This window comes from Staurois parvus, unplaced genomic scaffold (assembly GCF_062004578.1).
Source record: "Staurois parvus isolate SC_StPar_1 unplaced genomic scaffold, SC_StPar_1.0 ptg000746l, whole genome shotgun sequence".
NCBI lineage: Eukaryota > Metazoa > Chordata > Amphibia > Anura > Ranidae > Staurois > Staurois parvus.
The window spans coordinates 2506508-2527015 of record NW_028318542.1 but is presented as its reverse complement, the minus strand read 5'-3'; the positions used below and the strand labels follow the sequence as shown (position 1 = coordinate 2527015).

The window sequence follows — 20508 nt, the reverse complement described above, 5'->3', positions numbered from 1 at the left end:
TAGGCTGGCTGAACTAGGCCTCAATTTACTGTAACTTGTGAACAATGTTAGTAACTAGATAGAGAATGGCTGATTCAAGAGAATGTCAGTGACAACTTAATTGGCTGGAGAATGGGACTCCCTCACCAGATCTGTGGCATCATCCCAGTCACTGGCGGTTTTGCTGTAGATGGGGCCTCCAGCAGTCCTGCGGTTCCTTCTCCAGAGTTTGTTCTTCACTGCAGCACTCCAGGTCACCGGCAGACAGGATAGTTCTCCAAACTCTTTGGTGATGTCAGCGGTCAATTATTCCTCCTTTTTTCTCCACTCTCTCACTCTAAGGCCAGACCCGGTCCTCTGGTGTTCTGCACAACTTTCTCTCATCATCCTTCCAGCTCTCTCCCAGCTCACATTCTGCCTCCCTTTCCTGGGGTTCTACAATTATGTCCCTGCCCACACCCCAAATGTAGTCCCCAAATTTGCTGCCTTCCAACTAAGTCCTGTGGTTCAGCCTATAAAATCCATAAAGCTTTCACCAGAGGGTGTGCCACAGAGTTTCAGAACACTGCCACCTTGTATCTCTTTTCTGTTTCAATATTTTTATTAAGAAAGTTTTGTTTTAGGAATACAACAAGCTCAAGATACACCCACGCAGGGGCAGAGCAGAACATTACATTACATCGAGTTTATATAGCGCCAAAGGGTTTGCTCAGCGCTGTACAATAGAGGGGGGAACAATACATGAAACAGTACAGCAACTACAAACAGCACACGAGGGGTTAGAGGGCCCTACTCTTTCGAGCTTACAATCTAGGAGGGAGGGGGTAGTGGTACAGGAGGAAGTGGCTGTGGGGGGTGGAGTGGTAGGAGGAATGAAGGAGAACGGCTGTTAGGTGAGGGTGGGGTAGGCTTCCCTGAAGAGGTGGGTTTACAGGGAGCGCCTGAAGGTGAGGAGGGAAGGTGACAGTCTGATGGATTGGGGTAGTGAGTTCCAGAGGATGGGGGAGGACCTGGAGAAGTCTTGCAGACGCACGTGGGAGGAGGAGACCAGGGAGCAAGATAGAAGGAGGTCCTGTGAAGAGCGAAGGTTACAGTTAGGGTGGTACCTGGGAATCAGGTTGGTGAGGTAGTTAGGGGCAGTGTTGTGAATGGCTTTGTAGGTCAGAGTGAGTAGTTTGAATTTGATGCGTTGGGCGATAGGGAGCCAGTGGAGGGATAGGCAGAGGGGGGTGGCAGAGGTGGAGCGGTTGGTGAGCTGAATGAGTCTAGCCGCTGAGTTCAGGATGGTCTGAAGCGGGGAGAGCCTGCACTGGGGTAGGCCGGTGAGAAGGGAGTTGCAGTAGTCGAGGTGTGAGATAATCAGGGAGTGTACGAGTAGTTTAGTGGTGTCTGGGGTAAGGAAGGTGCGTATCTTGGCGATGTTGCGAAGGTGGAGCCTGCATGTGTTTGTAAGTGATTTGACATGAGGTTGGAAGGAAAGGTTTGAGTCCAGAATGACGCCAAGGACTTTGGTTTGCGGGGCGGGATTGATGGTGGTGTTGTTGGTAGTGATGGATAGGATGGGGGGGGGCACGGGCAGGGGGGAAGACAAGAAGCTCGGTTTTGGAGAGGTTAAGCCTGAGGAAATGGAGCGACATTCAGTCAGAGATGTCGTTTAGGAGGTGAGTTATGCGGGCGGAGAATGTGGAGGTGAGGTGGGGGGTGGAGAGGTAAATTTGAGTGTCATCAGCGTAGAGGTGGTAGTTGAAGCCGTGGGAGTGTATGAGTTTGCCAAGGGAGGAGGTGTAGATGGAGAAGAGAAGGGGTCCAAGGACAGAGCCCTGGGGGACCCCAACAAAGAGCGGGAGGGAAGGGGAGGTGGCACCATTGTAGGAAAATCTGAAGGAGCGTCGGGATAGGTAAGAGGAGAACCAGGAGAGAGCGGTGTCTCTGATGCCAAGGGAGAGTAGTTTATTAAGGAGGAGGGGGTGGTCAACTGTGTCGAAGGCCACAGAGAGGTCCAGGAGGAGGAGGACAGAGTAGTCGCCTTTAGCTTTGGCGGTTAGTAGGTCATTGGTGATTTTGAGGAGTGCGGTTTCGGTGGAGTGTAGGGGACGAAAGTCAGTTAGGTGGGCGCTTAGGCGGTTATAGACTAAGCGCTCAAGGAGCTTGGAAGTGAGTGGCAGCAGGGAGATGGGTCTGAGGTTGTTTGGGTCAGTGGGGTCCAGGGAGGGCTTTTTGAGTATGGGGGGGATGTGCGCATGCTTTAGGGGGGAGGGGAATATGCCGGTAGAGAGGAAGAGATTTAAGATGTGGGTGAGGGAGCGGATGAGGGAAGAGGGGGGTGACCGGAGGAGTTGAGAGGGGATAGGGCCCAGGGGGCAGGTAGTGAGGCGGGCTTCTGAGAAGACCCTGGTGACTTCCTCAGTGGTAGCGGGGCTGAAGGAGTGCAGAGCTGGGGGGTTACGGTAAGCGGGGTCTTGGGTGTGGTTGGGGGCAGTGCGGTTGCGAGGTCAGAGGAGGGAAGAGATGAGGGGGAGATGGGGGGGGGAGGCTAGGTAGGGAGGTAGATTGCGAGTTGACTATGTCCTTACGGATTGCGTCAATCTTGTTGTGGAAATCAGTGGCAATCTCGCGGGCGGTAAGTGAGGTACTGAGTGGAGGGGGGGTTGAAGGTGGAGTTGAAGGTGGAGAAGAGTCGGCGATGGCAGGTGGAAAGGGTGTTGATCAGGTTTACGAAGTAAGCCTGCTTGGCGGCGTGGAGGGAGAAGGTGTAAGTGAGGAAGGCAGATTTGTAGAGGGAGAACGCACGAGGGGACCTGGTTTTGCACCATAGTCTCTCTAGCGCGACTGCGGCATTTGAGGCATTTAGTATGGTCGTTCTGCCATGGTTGGAGCGGTCTAGGTTTGATGTTGCATGTGGTTAGGGGTGCCAGAGAGTCTAGTGTAGCTGAAAGTGAGTCGTTGTACGTGGTGGTGGCTAGGTCAGAACATGACAGTGGAAGGATGCTGTCGTGTAGGCGGTCGGCAGCCGAGTGGAGGGGGGCCGTGTTCAGGTTGCGGAGGTTGCGGCTGGTGATGGTTTGGTGCTCTGGGGGGGGAGTTAGGGGAAGGGGAGATGGAGAACGTGAGGAGGCGATGGTCGGAGAGAGGGAAGGGGGTGTTAGTGAAATGGTTGAGGGTACAGAGGTGGGAGAAGATGAGGTCCAGGGTGTTCCGATTGATGTGGGTGGAGGATTGAGTGTGCTGTGTGAGCGCGAAGGAGGAGGTTAGGTGGAGGAGTTGGGAAGTAGCCGGGTTGTTGTCGTTGATGGGGATATTGAAGTCCCCAAGGATGATGGTCGGTAGTTCAGAGGAGAGGAAGAAGGGAAGCCAGGCGGCGAAGTCATCCAGGAAGCGGGGTATGGATCCGGGAGGCCTGTAGATCACTGCGATCCTTAGGGGGGTGGGGGTGAAGAGCCGGATGCAGTGAGCCTCAAAGGAGGAGAAGGTTAGGGAGGGGGGGTTAGTAGGACCTGGAAGGTGCTCAGCGGTGATAGGAGCAAGCCAACACCACCACCTTTGTGACCGCTCAGTCTTGGTGGATGGGACCAGACGAGACCTCCATAGGAGAGTGCCGCATGGGAGGTAGAGTCAGTGGCCTGTACCCAGGTTTCGGTGATGGCTAGGAGGTTGAGGGAGTGGGAGATAAAGAGGTCATGGATGGCGGTAAGCTTGTTGAACGGGCATTCAGTAGTGCAACCGAGAGAGGGGGGATGGATGCGGGAGGGGTGAGGTGGTGAGGGGCCAGGGTTCGGGGAGATGTCCCCAGCGGATAGGAGAAGGGTGAGGAAGGTGGCATGGGAATGGGAAGTCCAGGAGCGTGTGGGTCTGATAGTGGTGGCACGTGGGTCGACGGGGGAGTGGAGTAGCAGGAGGAGGTGGTGAGTGCCATAGTGGGGAGAGGGGAGAAGTGAAGGGGCAATGTAGAGCTGTTTTGGGGGGGTAGGTGGGTAGAGGGAGGCGATTTTGGAGGAGACCATTTGAGTCCTTCTGTATGGGGAGAGTGAGAATGGAGGGCAGCAGCTGGCTGGCTGCAGTCTGTGGGTGCAGTATGCTGGCGTCCGTGGGTGCTGCGGCACGTCTTCAGTGGGTCCGGTGGTTCGGCGAGCGGAGGGGTCGTAGGGTGCGATGACTGGGGGTGTTGGTAGGCACGGCGACTGGTGATGCTGGCGGCTCGGTGACTGGAGATGTTGAGGCCAGATGTCAGGTGCTGAGGGCTCGGCGTCAGGAGGCGCTGAAGGTGCTAAAGGGCGCAGCGTCAGGAGGTGTTGAAGGGTCGTCGTCAGGAGGTGGTGTGGACCGACGTCTGGAGGTGGAGAGGGCTAGGCGTTGGTAGGTGCAGTAGGGCTCGGCGTTCGTGGGCGAAGTGAGCCAGTGCATGCGGATGTTGCGGGTCAGCGACTGAGGGTGCTAGGGGCCCAGCATCTATGGGAGCGGTAGGGCCTGGTGTCAGTGGGTGCTGAAGGCTGCGTGGCAGGCTTGACTCCGCAGGATTGGACAGGACTCAGGGCTGTATGGTGGTAGGTGCCCGGGCGCGTGGTACCCAGAGGGGAGCAGGGAGGCAACTGGTAGTGGAGGCTTACCCTCTCGGTGCGGGTGGCGGAGGTGCGGCGACGTCTTGATTCGCTGGGTGGCCTGGAGAGGTCCCTGGTCCGTGGCTGGGTGCCGGCTGATGCAGGGTGCTGGGTGGTCTGAAGCAGCCCCTAGGCTGGGGCAGGGTGCTGGGTGCAGGTAGCTGGGTGCCGGTAGCTGGGTGTCCTGAGGTGGTAGCTGGGTGCCGGTAGCTGGGTGCTGGGTGACCCTCTCGGTGCAGGTGGCGGAGATGCGGCGACGTCTCAATTTGCTTGGTGGCCTGGAGAGGTCCCTGGTCCGAGGCTGGGTGCCGGCTGCTGCAGGGTGCTGGGTGGTCTGAAGCAGCCCCTAGGTGCCGGGTGCAGGTAGGTGGGTGCCCGGTAGCTGGGTGCTGGGTGTCCAGAGATGGTAGCTGGGTGCCAGTAGCTGGGCACAGGGTGGCCTGAGGTGGGCCCAGAGCCGTTGGGGAGGGCTCAAGGGAGACAGGCAGGCCAGTGGGCTGGGTGGCGGAGCAGTGGGCCTGAGCTGGTTCCTGGTGGTCAGGGATGGGCCCAGGGCTGGTGAGGTGGGCCCTGCGGAGGCTGGCAGGTCGGCAGGGATCGGGGGACGGAGCGGCGGAGGCCTGGGCTGATGCCCGGCGATCCGGTTTGGCCGCGGCTTCGGGTGCGGGGTAGGCCGCAAGTCCCGGAGCTCCGGGAAAAGATCCGGTGGCCTTCCCTGGCCGACGAGCAGGGACCAGAGAGTCGTGAGGGCCCCGCTAGGGTCCGCTGCCACCCAGATGGCAGCGGATTGGGGCCAGGGGTGCAGGAGCTCGCCGCCACACGTCCGGTCCGCCGGATGTCCGAATAAAAGGACAAAATTTGCTTCCTTCCAACTAAGTCCTGTGGTTCAGCCTATAAAATCCATAAAGCTTTTCACCAGAGGGTGTGCCACTGAGTTTCAGAACACTGCCACCTTGTGTCTCTTTTCTGTTTAAATATTTTTATTAAGAAAGTTTAGTTTTAGGAATACAACAAGCTCAAGATACGCCCACGCAGGGGCAGAGCAGAACAATAACACATAAACAGATACATCCAGCTGACTTGTATTAGCCAAATAACGAAACGTCCAATGACATCAAGGAGGGACGGCAAAAAGCCAAACCAAATAATAGCAGCAGTAATGCAACATATTACCGGAAAAAGAAGAGGAAAGAAAAAAGGTTACCTTGTGTCTCTTTTGACATCCTGCAGTTTGAATAATAGCAGGGTGTTACATGTTCTATAAACAAAAAGTCCCTGAGTGATAGCACCTGCCGGGGTCCTGAGTTTAATTCAAACCATGAATATCATTTGACTAGAATCTATCTGTTCATCCCAAGAATGTGTGAGATTCCTCTCAGGAAACATTATTATAAGCTTTGATGGGCCCAGAAATGGCATGTGAATAATTCAGTGTAAAACACTTCAAAATATGAAATAAAGTACTGTTAAAACACAGGAAAAGTCTTGGTGCAATGAAAATAATGTGGGATTAAAGGATAAGTTCATCTTTAAAAACAAAAATAATACATGCAGATCTTTTTGCAGATAAAGAAATATGAATTTATTATTTTTTTTACTTGGAGCTTGTAAAGCTTTGCACCCATGGTCAACATACAGTGGGTGTCATGCAGGACCTATGCAGACTTGTCAGTGTATCTGTCTGCTCATACCTCTTACGGGCAGGCAGATACACACTGACAGGAAGGGACAATGAACTACTGCAGTGCTCAACAGCCCCCCACTCCCACTTCAGTCTTGTAGCAGGTCCCAGAAGATTGTAGGACCATTCACAATGTGCAGCGCTGCTTGTACATGCACAGTGGGCCCCAGACGGTGAAGCTGCAAGCTGTCACTGCCTAGTGCCCACACTTAAGATGCCGGTGCTGGGGACAGAAGACGGCTTGGGTGAGCACAATGCTGGATCAAGGGACAGGTAAGTGGCTGTTTTTCAAACGTCAACAGTTACAGTTTTTGTAGCTGCTGATTTTTATTTTTTTCACAGGGGACTGAAGCTCCGCTTTAAGCGCACATGTCATCATATCCAGGGAGTTGTTCCAGCCATTCAACTTCCATCTTCAACTCCTTCCGCTGTACCTCCACTCTCATAGATATGAGAACATGCAAACAAAAAAGAAACAAAATAGTGATCTCTTTGCACAACTAAATATACAAAAATATAAAGTATAAAAATACCATGCATATAATGTTAAATAAACATGTAACACTTTAAAATTGCACATTGCTAATGGTGACAAACTACAGTACATTAAATTATCCATAGGTTACCATTTTAAAGTCTTTACAGTGGGGGTCAGCAACCAGTAAATCTACTAGTAGATCTCGGCCAGGTGACTGGAAGATCATGGTCTGGGTTTGCTGACCTGCCATCCCAGAGCATCAAAGCGAATGCAATACAGCGGAACTACTTGCAAAGTTGGAGATGTAGTAGGGAGCAAGTACCGCATAAGCCGATGCCTCCTCTATAGTGTTGGCTCCTGTCCCATGCTGAGTGATACCAACTTCACTACACCACTTATCCCGACTAGCGGATTCCAGGGTGATGCCAGCAGCAGGAAAGATCTTCAGGTCAGTGTGAAGCAATACACTGGTCATAATAGTATTTTTCTATAGTGCTTTCACATTGTTGTGCTGCAATTTATCCACACCGGATACAGTGCAGTGTGCCTTCAGCTTTCCTGTAGGTTTGCTGCACTTAGCCGTAGACTTCTATTACTGTATATCCTGCTACTTTGATGCACTTTTTGAAATCGCACCAAAACTCCTGAATGCAGGAGTTTTGGTGCACTTTCCGAAAGTGCAGCACACCTGCAGGATATAATAGAAGTCTATATTGAAGCACAACAAACCCAGAAAAGTCACAGATGCACTGCACTGCACCCACTTTGCTGGTAAACCTCAGCACATCAATGTGAACATAGCCTTATAGGGGGCTCAGAACATTAAGGGTCTATTTGCAGTTTGATGGGGTGGTAAAACCCTATAGTAAGATGTGTTTTAGCACCCTGCCCCAACCGCACCCCTTTAGGTGCAGTGGTCAGGGGTGTACATGTGTCACAGCCGCAGCAGGAGTTATATGCCCTCTCATGGTTGGTGGGTGTAGCACCTTCCAAGCATGACCCATTCAAGTAAATGAGGCCACTCTGCAAGTGCCCTGAAACCTTGTGCAGTACAGCAAACAAGGGGTTAAAGCGGGCAGCATTGTGTTGCTTTCTCACCACCTCCTTTAACCCCTTGGACCTCGCAGAAGCATGTAGTTGCGGGGAGCTTGCAAAGTGGCCCTATTTACATAGGTCATGATTGGCAGGCGGTAGTATCCACCAAAAGCAACAGGGGGTTTAATTTCTGTGTGTAAACATTTGGCTAAAGGGGGTAAGGATTGGAGGCAGTAAAAACACCCCCTGTTATGTGTGAATGAGCCCTAAGGTTGCTGCTGCTGAATGCAACTGAGGACTCATTCACAAGTGCAAGGATTTGGAGGACCCCCCTCTGCCACCTGTAAATGTGATCAAGTGGCTCTATAGCTGCTTGAATCACTTCTTCATCGAAGGAAACTGCGGGTTAAACATTTTGTTACTGTGATGAAGCCTGCAACTACATAACAATATACATATGAATTCCTACAGGCAGGTAGTGATTAAAAACCTACATGGTTATTAATGATTAGCATAGCTTTACAATATGTTATGCAATATGCCTGTAAATGGACCAAACTTCAACACACCCTATCTGTCCTCACGTGACAGATGGAATGCTGCCAAGCTCGTTCTCACAAATAAATACAGAAGTTCAAGGTTTGTAGAAAGTACAGAAAGAATATTGTCAGGATGGCGGTGAATATAGCCACGACACTTCTCCTCGCTTCTGGTGTGACTCTTCTGATTTACCTCATTAAATGGTGGATGAATGTAAAGAAGAAGGATTTGCCACCAGGGCCCACCCCTCTGCCACTTCTGGGGAATATTCTGCAGATTAGTACCACTGAAATGCCACAGTCTCTGGTGAAGGTAAGAATAATTATGCTGGATATTCAAAAACAATGCTCTCTTCTTGTATTCTAGGAAGAAATCTCTCAGGAGTGTCAAAAAAGTGCTACCTTTTCCAGTCTATGAGTCGTGTTAATTTCAGAATGTACAGTTGTGGCCAAAATTATTCAACCCCCACTGAAATTGAGTGTTTTGGCCAGTTTGACATTGCTTTTGATCATTCAGTCATCTTGCTTACATTTACATTAAAGAGGCACTTGTAGGTCAGACAAATATAACATAACAGTTATAATGAAATAACCACAAATGTCTTTTCTGTGCTCACAGCATTATCAGTTTTATTCAACCCCCAAGTGACATTCAATCTTAGTACTTAGTACAGCATCCTTTTACAGTTATAACAGCTTTTAAACGTGAAGCATAGCTTGACACAAGTGTCTTGCAGCGATCTACGGGTATCTTCGCCCATTCTTCATGGGCAAAGGCCTCCAGTTCAGTCACATTCTTAGGCTTGCGCACTGCAACTGCTTTCTTTAAGTCCCACCAGAGGTTCTCAATCGGATTTAAGTCTGGTGACTGCGATGGCCACTCCAAAATGTTCCAGCCTTTCCTCTGCAACCATGCTCTAGTGGACTTGGAGGTATGCTTGGGATCATTGTCCTGTTGAAAGGTCCAACGTCTCCCAAGCCTCAGGTGTGTGACGGACTGCATCACGTTTCCATCCAATATCTCCTGGTACTGAAGAGAATTCATGGTACCTTGCACACGCTGAAGCTTCCCTGTACCTGCAGAAGCAAAACAGCCCCAAAGCATGATTGACCCTCCACCATGCTTCACAGTAGGCAAGGTGTTCTTTTCATCATAGGCCTTGTTCTTCCTCCTCCAAACATAGCGTTGATCCATGGGCCCAAACAGTTCTAATTTTGTTTCATCAGTCCACAGAACACTATCCCACAACTTTTGTGGTTTGTCCACATGGCTTTTGGCATACTGCAGTCGACTCTTCTTATTCTTTGGAGACAGCAAGGGGGTACGCCTGGGAGTTCTGGCACGGAGGCCTTCATTACGCAGTGTGCGTCTTATTGTCTGGGCTGAAACTTCTGTACCCACATCTGACAAATCTTTTCTCAGTTCCTCAGCAGTCACACGGGGACTTCTCTCCACTCTACGCTTCAGGTAGCGCACAGCAGTCGAAGTCAGCATCTTCTTTCTGCCACGACCAGGTAGCGTTTCAACAGTGCCCTTTGCCTTGAATTTGCGAATGATGCTTCCTAAGGTGTCTCTTGGTATGTTTAACATCTTTGCAATCTTCTTATAGCCATTGCCCTTCCTGTGAAGAGAAATCACCTCTTCTCTTGTCTTCCTGGACCATTCTCTTGCCTTCACCATGTTTGTAACCACACCAGTAAATGTCTAGAAGGAGCTGAGTATCACAGTCATTTTAAAGCTGCCTAATTGGTGCTTATTATGCTTGATTGCTGCTCGGTGACATCCACAGGTGTTTTCAATACCTGATGGAAAGCACCTGTATGAACCTCTGTTCTTCAGAGTGGTAGTCTTTAAGGGGTTGAATAATTGTGGCAATGAAGAAACCACATAAGAACCATTTACTACTGTATTACATAAACAATTGATGTCATTTTAGTTGCATTTGGGTAGTTACAACGTCCTTGTAGGATTTGATTCTGAATACAATTCCAAATGTACACTATAGTCCCTAAACCCCTTTACAGCATTGGGGGTTGAATAATTTTGGCCACAACTGTAGGTGAAAACTCCATAGCTTAAGAAGACCTGGGAAGTCTTGAATAATGACTAACTGGGTGATAGGTTGCTTCTGTAGGTTCCCATTCAATCCCCCACCTGTGCAACCCCTGAATATCCAATGAAGATGCCACACTTATATTATTAAGCGGTAAACAAGAAGATATGGAGAGAAAAGAGAAAGGGAGGAACCATAACAATCTGGTCTCTTTTTACTCTAATAATATACTTTCCTGGGTTTTGGTTTAAATAGGGTCATCTGGAAATAAATTCATGATGTATGAAAATGCCTGCTCGGCAGTTCAGGAATTAGTCTGTTATATAGGATATATATACTGTATCTAACACGAAAATTAGGGAGGCTTTGATAGACAAGCCTTGCTCTTGGGAAATTTTTCTATTGGGGTTGTTCAGTAGTCTATTGTTGACTACCTTAGTTGGATACTATTGCAGTGCTACCCCCGAAGGAGCCCCTTTTTAACTTTGGGTTCTATGTTTAGTGCCTCGAACAACCTCTGTTGACTAAAATTCACTGCAAGCATGAATAATTACACGAGAGTAAAACACCTTTAACCTGGCTGTGGGTAACAACCTGTAAATAGACACACACCTGTTTAGTGGTAAATGCTCTTAGCCTGGGTTCACATACATGCGGTGCGGTATATCGCATGTGATTCTCACCACACCGCATTCCTGTGCAAATCAGATACGGTTTGTGTGCAGTGCGATTGGAGCCATACATTTCGTATGGCTCTAATCGCACCGCAGCCGCACCAAAAATGTGCAAGACCCTTTCTTGGGTCCACACTAGAATCGGATTGCATAGGTATTCACACCTATGTGATCTGATTCTGCACATTGCACCACGTTTTGCGGACCGCTTTTGGGGTGTTGTTAACTTAACATACACACCCGCAGCAGTTCATATGAACGGGGTGCAATTCTGATGCATTGCACAGAAAATGCTGAAAATTCTGCACTGCATCAGTGTGAACAAGGGCTCAATCTGTTGATATGGATTGGAATAAAAAAAAATTGAACGTAGATGAAATCCCAGCTGATTATAACACAGTCTGCTAGACAGAGTAATAACTACCGGTATGTTAAATTGGCAAAAAAAATCAGATTTTTTACTCTTAACAAGAATCAGAAGGGTAAATGAGTAAATCAGCAATAAATAATATTAGTAAACATTAAATGCAGTATCAATGATGGTAACACTACAATAGGTTAGAGTGCACTTTGTAATACAGTGTCTCCTATGAGGTACCTCTTTAACTAAAAAAAAACACAAGGCCTCAGGGCAGTAACTGTTAGGGACAGTCTTTAACCTCCTTAGCGGTTTTCCCGAGTGTAGCTCGGGGTAGAATTTCTATACCAAGAACGGTAACCCCGAGCTACACTCGGGCTTACCATGCAGCGTTCTCTGGGGGTCCCTGCAGCACTTACCTTGTCCTTCGCTCCCACGATGGTCCCCTGCAGCGTCCACGTCAATCTCCTTCGGCGGATGCCGGCATCTGGCTTCCGTGTTCCGGTCCCCGTGACGTCGGAACGTTCGGGCGGCGGAACCGGCGGGAAATTTGAAATTTTTAAAAAATGACATTTTTGCTGTCATTGCTTTTTCACTGCATTTCACATACATTTTGTCCCCACTGCTTTGTCCTGTACCCTGCCTGCATTTTGACTGTTCTTTCTGCCTGGAAACTTAGAAAAGTCCATGGTGTCCAAAAAGCATCCCTTTACGTCAAAAGCAGTTTTAGAACAGCGATAGTAAATCAGAACCACTTGCAGAATTGAGTGATAATGATTTGTGGGGAAATTCCTCATCAGACACTGAAAACGATTTTGCGACTTTGCTCAGCGATGTGCGAATTTGCCTCTGTATTTCAAATTTCAGTGTTTTTGGTTTGATTATATTATTGAATTAAATTTATTATTATTATATTATTATTTTTTATGATTATTTATTAAATTATAATTTATGATTTTGTGTTTCAAGTTTTATCATATCCGGAATGTTTAATAGACTCTTTTTCGGATAGATTTCAGTGAGTTATTCCTAAAAATTACAGCCTACAATTAAAAACTACATATTTCCATGCAAAAAAATGGTACCGCTTTCAGCACAAAATTCCTGACATGATCATACCGCCAGGGAGGTTAATCCTGACTCTTCAGCTAAAGTAATCATTGGGGCCCATTGATGTGCGTTAAGGCTTCCAACAAGGCCAGCAGTAGTAAAGTTGTGAAGTAGCTGATAGATTGTTCCTAATGGTTCATTCTCTAATGGTGGTAACAAGTAGAGGCTGCAAGGACCTCTCACCACACCCAGTGATCCCTTTGATGGGGTATCCGCTCACTCCGGGTTGTCCTGGTTACTCAGGAAGGCAGTTTCTTCCATCCACTAAATCTGGTCACAATCAATAAATCAATAAACATATTTCTTTGAAGACAGCACACCTCCAAATCCACATCAAATACATAACAGTGGAATTTAGATATATCATAACTTTAACAAACAATACATAGACTTTAAAGCAATTGTCTATCAAAGGGCAAAAGAGGAGAGCTTCACTGGTGTGTTCTTCTGGGAGCTGAAATGGCACTGCAGTGACTTGTGGATAAATGTGAGCCACCGCATCTCAATGCCACTGCTATGAGATGGACTGTATTGAAATCATACTCTTGAAAAAAAAGGCAGACAGTATAATAAGCTGAGATTGGTACATTTCCCAGCATACACCAGTTGCCGTACCATCGGTGCGTCTCACTGCTGTGAACGAGTCCTAATGGCATTCTTTTTCCCCACGTCATTTTTTTTTACCTTCATTGCCTGCAGTATCTGCTTCAGTCTGTTCTCCTTGATCATGGCACAGGGCAGTGGAGGCAACACCCTGCCTGTATGTCCTCTGACTAGTCTCCCTGCAGTAGGGATGCAGAAGAAGCTCTGTGCTACAGTATATTGCTGTCCAGGGGCGGACTGACAACTCATGGGGCAATAGGTGATCATGGGGCCTCTGTGTCCTTGCCCAAATTCAAAAAAGCCTATGAAAAAGGTACCAGGGGCATCTCATGGGGCCCCCTACTGACCCAAGGCCCTCGGGCAGTGCCCAAGTTTCCAAATGGTCAGTCCACCCATGTTGCTGTCTGTCCAGAGTGAGAGCAAGACCCTGTTGTCACTACTCCCAATCAGCTGAATGCAGGGCCAAACATTAGAGCAGCTTAGCCAGAACTCTAATAATCACTCTGATTAGCTGGAGTCTTTGGGTAAAATATTCCCAGGTATGCATAATACATCACAGGTTTTATGGGATAATAATATGTATAAAAATATTTTAAATACATATATTATCTTATGGGAATATTTTATTGCATAATCTAGGAGTAAAATTGGAAACAGATTATGTTCTCTTCTTCCATTGTCATTATACTGTTGAAATCTGGCTATAGATTTTAGGGGGTGGCCAGATGTGCAGGGACAGTCATGACAACCCTCAGGCTAGAAAATGTTCAATAGGATGCACAGACCTTCATAAACTTGTACGCTCAGCTCTGCCTTTTCAAACAGTAAAGGGAATGAAGCACACACAGTTGATACCAAATAACAAAATAGGCTGCATGGTTGAAAAGGACTGAGATGGGTTTTGGGACTTCAATGATGTGAATGAGTTAAGGAAGGTGTGTTGCAATGTCTTGCTGTTGGTGAAATATCTCCATGCACATGGCCAGTCTAAGACATCAAGACAGTTGTTATATAGAAACACATTAGGCTATATCCACACAGTCCCAGCTTTTCTTAAACCTATACAACTCTGAAAATACAAATTTCCATCAACAGCTCAGTGAAACGTATGGACCTGTGTATACAGTCTACCTGGCCACCAATCGAGCGGTCATGCTGATTGGCTACGATGCTGTGAAGGAGGCCCTGGTTGATCACAGTGATGTTTTCAGTGACAGAGGGGATATGGATCTAATAGAATTACTCTTTAAAGATTTTGGTAAGATCCTAAAAACAAAATAATTATCCTAAATTGGTGCCATATGCTTTCATTAACTTGTTTACATGCCTTGTTGATATGTGTGTACCTGGTGTGTACCAGCTGCAATCATTTAGAATTAATGTAAAGACTTCTAAAACTGTAAACATTGCAACATAAAGGTCAGATTAAACTTATTAAATGTTCACTCTATTAAACATGGACGCACACATGAGGAAACCAAACTTCCAGTTTTTGCTCTTTCTTATCCTGACTGGTCAGCAGATTGGCATGCTGAACTCAGTTTGAAACCATCACCTGTTAGAACCTTTTGATCTTGTGTAGCAAAACACTAATGCTGGTGGCCAAAAAAGACTTGGGGTCCTTTTACACCAGTGTTCCCTTTTTTTTCCATCAGTCCTGTCACGTTTTTTCAAAGAAAAAACGGATCAGTTTTCCTCAGTTTACATAATTTTTTTCATTAGTTTACATCCGTTTTTCATCTGTTTACATCAGTTTTTTTTCATAAATCTTTTATCTGTTCATATTTGCTTACACCTGTTTTATATCCGTTTTCATTAATTTCACATCCATTTACATCCATTTTTCATCTGTTTTCATCTGCTTACGTCAGTTTTTCGTAGTGGTGCACCAAAATAAAAATTCTGGTGCTGAAACCGAAATTTCAAAATGCACTTGGCAGAAAACCGAGACCGAAATGCACAGTTTTTAAAAATGAATATATATTTTTTAGAAAAAATACACTTTGATTAAAAAAACAAAATAAAACAATTTTTTTGTAAAATATGAAAGAGGATATTATGGCGAGTAAGTAGATACAACATGTGACACTCTAAAATTGCACACGCTCGTGAAATGTCATGAAACTGCGGTACTTAAAAATCTCCATAGGTGATGCTTTAAAATTTTCTACAGATTAATAGTGTAGAGCTACATAGGAGGTCTAGTGCGAGAATTAATGCTTTTGCTCTGACATTCGTGGCGATACCTCAAGTGTGTGGTTTGAACACCATTTACATATGTGGGCATGGCCTACAAATGTGTTCACCACTACGTGCGATCACAGGGGGATGGGGGGCACTTTAAACTTTTTTTTAATGTATTTAATGTTTTTTTTTTTTGCACTGTTCCTTTAAAAAAAATGTAATCACTTTTATTCTTATCACAAGAAAGGCATGCATCCCTTGTGATAGAAATCATTAGTGACAGGTCCTCTTGATGGAGAGATATGCGGTCAATAAGACCCGACATCTCTCCTCTGCAATGTAAAACATTGGGTCAAAAAAAAGCATTGATCTAGTGCTTTGAAAAAAAAATGCCTGCAACCAGAAGTGACAACACTCCAGTCCTCCAAGGGCATAGAGATGAGTGGAGGCCATCTTTCCTTCAGTCATCTCTATGCCCAGTGCTGGGATGGCTGAGAACTACCGAGCGGCAGCAGTGATGGGCAGTGGAGACGGCGGGCGGGCAGCAGAGACAGTGGGCAGGCAGCGGCGAGGGGTGGGATTTTTTCGGCACCTGTATTAGTGCTTTTTTTCATTTCAGCTGAAATGTTTCAGTTACCAAAGTTTTGGTGCATCCCTAGTTTGTTGTCCATTCAGGGTTTTTTTACAAAAGAAAAATAGGGTTTTCTTCCATTTAAAATGGATGTTAACGGATGTAGACTTTAATAACGAATATAAATGGATGATCACCCGTTGACATTTGCTAGAAATACATGGGTGTCCATTTTTCATCTGTAAACGGACAGGTGAAAAATGGACATATAGAATGCCCGTGTGAAAGGACCCTTACGTTGGCCATTTATGAAACAAATGTCTCCCATACAATGACAGACAGAAAGTCATCTCCCTGTCCTTGGTTGTGCAGGAACCTAATGGATTGAAGCAATGCACACACAATTCACTAATTATGAGTAGCAAGCGAGACAAATTATTAGTGGTCTTGTAGTGAATGTCTATAACAGTTGGAAAATAAAGTGACTTACTAAGACTCTTTACTAGGAACTTAGTATATAGACAATGCCTTTGTTGAGTTGTGACCTCCCACTTCTTTGGGGCTTAGACAGAATCTCATGATTAGATCCAGGCTCAACACACTGTAATGAACTGGCTTGAGAAGAGCTGAAGTCAATGTGAATCCAGTTCATCCCAAACCAGATTATTAGGTTTGGTATTGGCTGTATGTTATTTTCCTAGCTAATAAAGATTAATAATACATCACTTGATCATGTAAAAGTTTGTTTTAGGTGCACCTCCCCAACAACCACTAATTGCCCATCTGATAAACAACATCCTCATCATTATCGGTTTAGCAGCCTAGGACCCAAAATTGGTCCCCACATATGATCCACAAAGGTGTACCACATGCAAGGCATTAGAGATTTTATAAAAATTGAAAAGACCTTTATTAGGAGAGGATTTTTTGCCCCCAAGATGTACCCATAAATGGACAATCCACAACAAGTCCTTCCATGTTGACATTAAGGCTTTTAAATAATTTTATTGGGAATGTTGAAATTAAAGTCAGAAAACCTATAACTCATCAAATGTTTGATACACATACTGTATACGCTTGTGCCCAATAAACAAACTATTAATGTATGCTGTCTGAATTCATGAAATGTGTTTTTTTATGGCAACTTTAGAATTAAAGAATATTCTGTTAGCTGTAGTACGCAACAATACATATTTACAGCAGTCTTTTTACTAAAGGCAAATATACTGTGCACTGCAAGTGCAGATACTCCAGAACTTAATAAAGTGTTCTTAAACCCAAGACCCTGCATGCACTATATCTGGTCTCCCACAGAACATGGAAATGCAATTATTTTAGTAAATATAAACTTCTAAATAGCTTTTCTTGTCAGCAGTTAGAGCAGTCTTGTGACTTCTATCAGTGTCCAGCAGAGCACTGGTTAAAGCTTGTACGAGGAGTTTTCTTTCTGCTTTAGGAGGATCCCTGACCTTTGTCTGGACAGTGTTGATTTGCCCTGTGATGGCCACACGCACTCTCTCAAGTAAAAAAAAAAAAAATCTCCTTAGCAGTACACACCAAACTGAGCATGTGCAGAGTGACTCCACAAGATATGTCTTATCAGGAGATAAGAGGAGGACACTGGAAGAAGGGGAGAATCAGAAAAGTTAGGATCAAACAGCGTTTTTACACAATGCAGAGAATGAACCCCTTAGGTTCCACAGTGAGTATATCAAGCATGCTTTACTGCATATACAGACTGATTTTATTGTTGTGGGTTTAGTAACACTTTAAATTACGTAAAGCTTCACTTTCCAAAGAATACCCAATCACATGCAAGGAAAAGAAAAAACAGTATTTTTGCTTGCACGTGATTGGATGATAGAAATCAGGAGAGCTTCCCTTCATTTCAGAGCTTCCCTTCAGATCTAGAGCAACTGCACTTGCAGTAAACTTGAAGTGCACTTGCACCGCACAAATTATTTGCCTTTACTAAATCAACCCCTATATGTTCTTTACATTTGGGTTAGAGCATTAGAGATTGGCCTTAATGATTTTTAAGTATCGTTTTAATGAAATACATAAAAAATGGTGCAAGAAAATATTTGTAAAAAATATATTACAAAACAGAAAATTAGCAACAATAAAATAAAATGGAATAAATGTGAAAAGCACTTTACAAAGTTCAGTTGCACTGCAGGGTATGTCCAATATGATTTACTGTATTAGATTCATTGGCTCTCACGAATGACCCATAGCTTTTCTTTATAGTTCTGGTTGTTAAGTGAAAGCTGTGAGCTGCTAAAGCAGCCACCTATTCTGGTTCATGAGGTTTACAGAATTAACATAACCAATCAAAGGGCATGAAAGGTGCAAAAGGGGTGGTGAAGTGTTTTGTGATTTTCAGCTGACACACCCTTAATGCCAGTTTTTCTGAATGTATCTACATTTCCAACAGACAACCAATATATTATTGCAAAGAATGAAATTACAATTTGATAGAGACCAAATATGCATTTACCATATTTCGCGCTCCATAAAATGCACCTGACCAGAAGACGCACCTAGGTTTTAGAGGTGAAAAACAAGAAAAAAAATATTCTGAACCAATGGACTGCAGACACAGTACAGGAGATGACCAGAGACTGTGGACATAGTACAGGAGATGACCAGAGTCTGTGAACATAGTACAGGGGATGACCAGGGACTGCAGACGTAGTACAGGAGATGACCAGAGACTGCGGATATAGTACAGGAGATGACCAGAGACTGCGGACACAGTACAAGAGTTGACTACAGACACACTACTAGAGATGACCACAGACTGTGTGGACATAGTACAGATGACCAGAGTCTGTGAACGTAATACAGGGAAAATACCAGAGACTGCAGACAGTACAGGGAATGACCAGAGACTGCGGACAGTACAGGGGATGACCAGAGACTGCAGACAGTACAGGGGATGACCAGAGACTGCAGACAGTACAGGGGATGACCAGAGACTGCAGACAGTACAGGGGATGACCAGAGACTGCAGACAGTACAGGGGATGACCAGAGACTGCGGACAGTACAGGGGATGACCAGAGACTGCAGACAGTACAGGGGATGACCAGAGACTGCAGACAGTACAGGGGATGACCAAGAGACTGCGGACCTTTGGGGAGGGAGGGGGAGCGGGTACCTGAATTTGAGTTGTCCTTTCTTTAGTGTCGAGAAGCGCTGTGCTTTGTGAATGGTCCGGCGCCTTCTGGGACCTGTCATGTGTCCCAGAAGTCGCCGGACCATTCACAAAGTGCAGTGCTTCTCGCGCATGCGCAGTGGGCACCCGGCTGTCACAGAAGCCGGTGTGGGAAGAAGCCGGCATGAGAAGACTTTACAACGCTGGACCGAGGAACAGGTAAGGTCCTGCAGGAGAGAACAGCTGAGCGGCCGGCCTGGTATTCTGACATGGTGGCGGCGGCGGAAATACCGGACCGGCCGCTTCATATTCGCTCCATAAGACGCACTGACATTTTCCCCCCTTTTTGGGGGGGAAAAAAGTACGTCTTGTGGAGCGAAAAATACAGATACTAATCTATGGTATTTTGTAGTCTTCTACTCCTGTTAATTTACTGAAGGCATGCTTGGTGTCTAACTGACTGTTAATTTCTTATTTTCATCATAGTAGGAATTATGGAAACTATTTATTGTTTAGCTCTGGTAGTTTGATCTCAGGCAAAAACCCAGACTTGCAGATGTGTATTTTATTACTAGACAGGATCTAAAACAGGTAATTTACGACAAGCCTGAATTAAGAGGTTTTTCTTATTCTGCAAAGTACTGTTTATGACACTACTAAAAGTTTTACGATCTCCTGTCTGCCATCTTGCTTTTTCTCCTTTCCATATAACCTATGACTGTTTTCTATCAATTGTGCTGTTAACTGGAAAGTTTTCTTTTGTAAAATGTTTTAAATCCCAATGAATGTCTAGCACGGATATTAGATTGAAATCTGATTGTTTTTATCGCTAAGTACTGCTTATGATACTGCTAGAAATTTTGTGACCCTCTGCCTGACAGCTAATTTTCCTGCCTTCTGTCTAACGTGGGGCTATTTTCTGTAGATTGTTTTCTTTTGTCAACAGGATTAAATCCCATGAATGCCTTGCACAGACATGATATTTAGATCAAACCATTTTCATTGCTGATTTGCAAATTATGGAGAAATAAGGGTGGAACTGTGTTTAGTATAATTTTCCCATTCTGTTCATTCAGTTTGGGGTTCAGCAAACCTCATTATGGCTACACAGAGCCATTTATATAAGACTCTGTTTCCAAAAAACTCAGTCTAATGTCTGTTACATTATATTATACTCATACACACAGAGCAGTTCATGAGGGAGCCAATAAACCCAAAGTATTGCATTCTGGATCTCAGTCATGTGACATTTTCACAAAGTATCTCGAAATACAAGAGGTGAATTCTCTAGCTGTGTGTGTAGGTACGGACCAAGAATACAGTACATATCACCTTCACTTGTATGTTTGCACTTACAGTGCAAGTTTACCTTTTCAGGAAAACATTAAAAGTTGAACTAATACCCTACCCCCCCCCCCCATTTTCTCTGTACTTACCTTTATGGGCGATGAGCTGTCAGTGCTCACAAAGCCATTGTGGCAGTCCTAG

General features: G+C 45.7%; 1 protein-coding gene across 2 annotated transcripts in view; it reads left to right on the top strand.

Moving 5' to 3' along the window:
• The first annotated feature begins 8406 nt into the window (after positions 1-8406).
• The window catches only part of LOC149445113 (cytochrome P450 2H2-like), a 43902-nt gene continuing 31800 nt past the window's right edge, over positions 8407-20508 (top strand). Inside the window, exons 1-2 of one of the 2 annotated variants that reach the window (XM_089654162.1) lie at positions 8407-8620; positions 14202-14364. In XM_089654162.1, coding sequence (XP_089510288.1) covers positions 8441-8620; positions 14202-14364 — 343 coding nt within the window. In that variant the 5' untranslated portion in view covers positions 8407-8440. The remainder of the gene's footprint in view (positions 8621-14201; positions 14365-20508) is intronic. The other variant, XM_089654161.1, reaches the window with a different exon arrangement.